Consider the following 2,005-nt stretch of genomic DNA (forward strand, 5'->3'; position numbering starts at 1 on the left):
GCCTTCTCCAGGGGTTCCCAAATCCTTCTCCATTCCCAGATCCTGAATGTTCTCCATTCTCAGATCCTGAGCCTTCTCCAGATTATCCCAGATCCTGAACCTTCTCCATTCTCAGATCCTGAGCCTTCTTCCAGATCCTGAACCTTCCCCCAGATCCTGAATGGAGAATCTGGGATTCTCCATTCCCAGATCCTGAATTTTTTCCAAGAGTTCCCAGCTCCTGAACCTCCTTCCAGATCCTGAGCCTTCTCCGTTCGCAGATCCTGGCCCTTCTCAGGAATTCCCAGATCCTGAACCTTCTCCAGGAATTCCCAGATCCTGAACCTTCTCCAGATTATCCCAGATCCTGAACCTTCTCCATTCCCAGATCCTGATCCTTCTCAGGAGTTCCCAGATCCTGAACTTTTTCCCAGTGTTCCCAGATCCTGATCCTTCTCAGGAGTTCCCAGATCCTGAACCTTCTCCAGGATTTCCCAGATCCTGAACCTTCTCCAGGATTTCCCAGATCCTGAGCCTTCTCCAGATTATCCCAGATCCTGAACCTTCTCCCAGCTCCTGACCCTTCTCCCGGAGTTCCCGGGGAGCGCCTCCCGAGCCCTCTCCGTGCCTTTCCCAGGGCGCCTGCGGATCCTGCTGGGCCTTCAGCGCCGTGGGAGCTCTGGAAGCGCAGGTGAAGCTGAAAACCGGGAATCTGGTGTCCCTGAGCACCCAGAACCTGGTGGATTGCTCCGGGATGTACGGGAACAAGGGCTGTGCCGGCGGCTACATGACCGAGGCCTTCCAGTACATCATCGACAACCACGGCATCGAATCCGAGGAATCCTATCCCTACACGGCCCAGGTGGGAGCTCGGGAAGCGCGGCTTTCCCGGGAATTTCCCCAGGGCGTCGCGGGTGTGGTCCCTGTTTTCCTTCCTTCTCCTCCTCTCCCAAGGAATCCCCCCCTTCCCAGGATTCCTGGTGGCTTCTCCCACCGTCGGCTCCGGATCCAAACCCTTCCCAGGAAGCCTGGGAGTGTTTTGAAGGGAATGACTGGGCCAGGAGCTGGAATTCCTGCCTGGTTGTTTCACCATTTCTTGGGCAAGGAGCCGGAGGGGAGGGAAAAGTGGGTCAGGAGCCTCTGGAAAACACGATCTGGGGAATGTGGGTCAAAACAACGACTCGGCCCAAGGAAAAAAGTGGGATTTAACTCCCTGGATGTGGAGACACGGAGGGAAAAGCTGCTCTTCCCGGTGTCCGGAGGGAATGGGAAGAGGCTGTGGATGGGGAGGATGAGGATGGAGCTCCAGGGAAAAAGAGGATGAGGATGGAGCTCCAGGGAAAAAGAGGATGAGGATGGAGCTCCAAGGAAGGGTTTGGATGAGGATGGAGCTCCAAGGAAAAAGAGGATGAGGATGGAGCTCCAAGGAAGGGTTTGGATGAGGATGGAGCTCCAGGGAAAAAGAGGATGAGGATGGAGCTCCAGGGAATAGGGAGGATGAGGATGGAGCTCCAAGGAAAAAGAGGATGAGGATGGAGCTCCAGGGAAAAATAGGATGAGGATGGAGCTCCAGGGAAAAAGAGGATGAGGATGGAGCTCCAGGAAAGAGTTTGGATGAGGATGGAGCTCCAAGGAAGGGTTTGGATGAGGATGGAGCTCCAAGGAAAAAGAGGATGAGGATGGAGCTCCAGGGAATAGGGAGGATGAGGATGGAGCTCCAAGGAAGGGTTTGGATAATGGTGGAGACTCGTGCTGGGTTTTCTTGGGATCGGGAAGGGAAACCCAACCCCAGGGAAGGCCCCGGAGTGCTGATTTTTTGGGAAAAAAGGGAACAACTTTTCGGCTCCTCCCAGGAATCTCCCCCCCAACCTCCATCTAGAAAAAACATCGATCCCAAAAAAATCCACGGGGACGGGGAGGAAATCACGGAAGGGGTGAAAACCCAGAGGGGTTGAGGGGCCGTTCCTGGGGGGGGTCCCTCCGGCTCTCCTGTCCCTCATTCCCGGCTCTCCTGTCCCTCATTCCC

General features: G+C 55.4%; 1 protein-coding gene across 1 annotated transcript in view; it reads left to right on the top strand.

Moving 5' to 3' along the window:
* Positions 1-893, top strand: part of LOC113941747 (cathepsin S-like) — a gene marked incomplete at both ends in the record, with an annotated part of 2,010 nt that extends 1,117 nt beyond the window's left edge. The window contains one exon of the mRNA XM_027632883.1: positions 617-893. Within this exon, the coding sequence (XP_027488684.1) occupies positions 617-893 (277 nt within the window). The remainder of the gene's footprint in view (positions 1-616) is intronic.
* Positions 894-2,005: the final 1,112 nt, after the last annotated feature.

Source organism: Corapipo altera, unplaced genomic scaffold (genome assembly GCF_003945725.1).
Source record: "Corapipo altera isolate COAL_440 unplaced genomic scaffold, ASM394572v1 59901, whole genome shotgun sequence".
Classification (NCBI taxonomy): Eukaryota; Metazoa; Chordata; class Aves; order Passeriformes; family Pipridae; genus Corapipo; species Corapipo altera.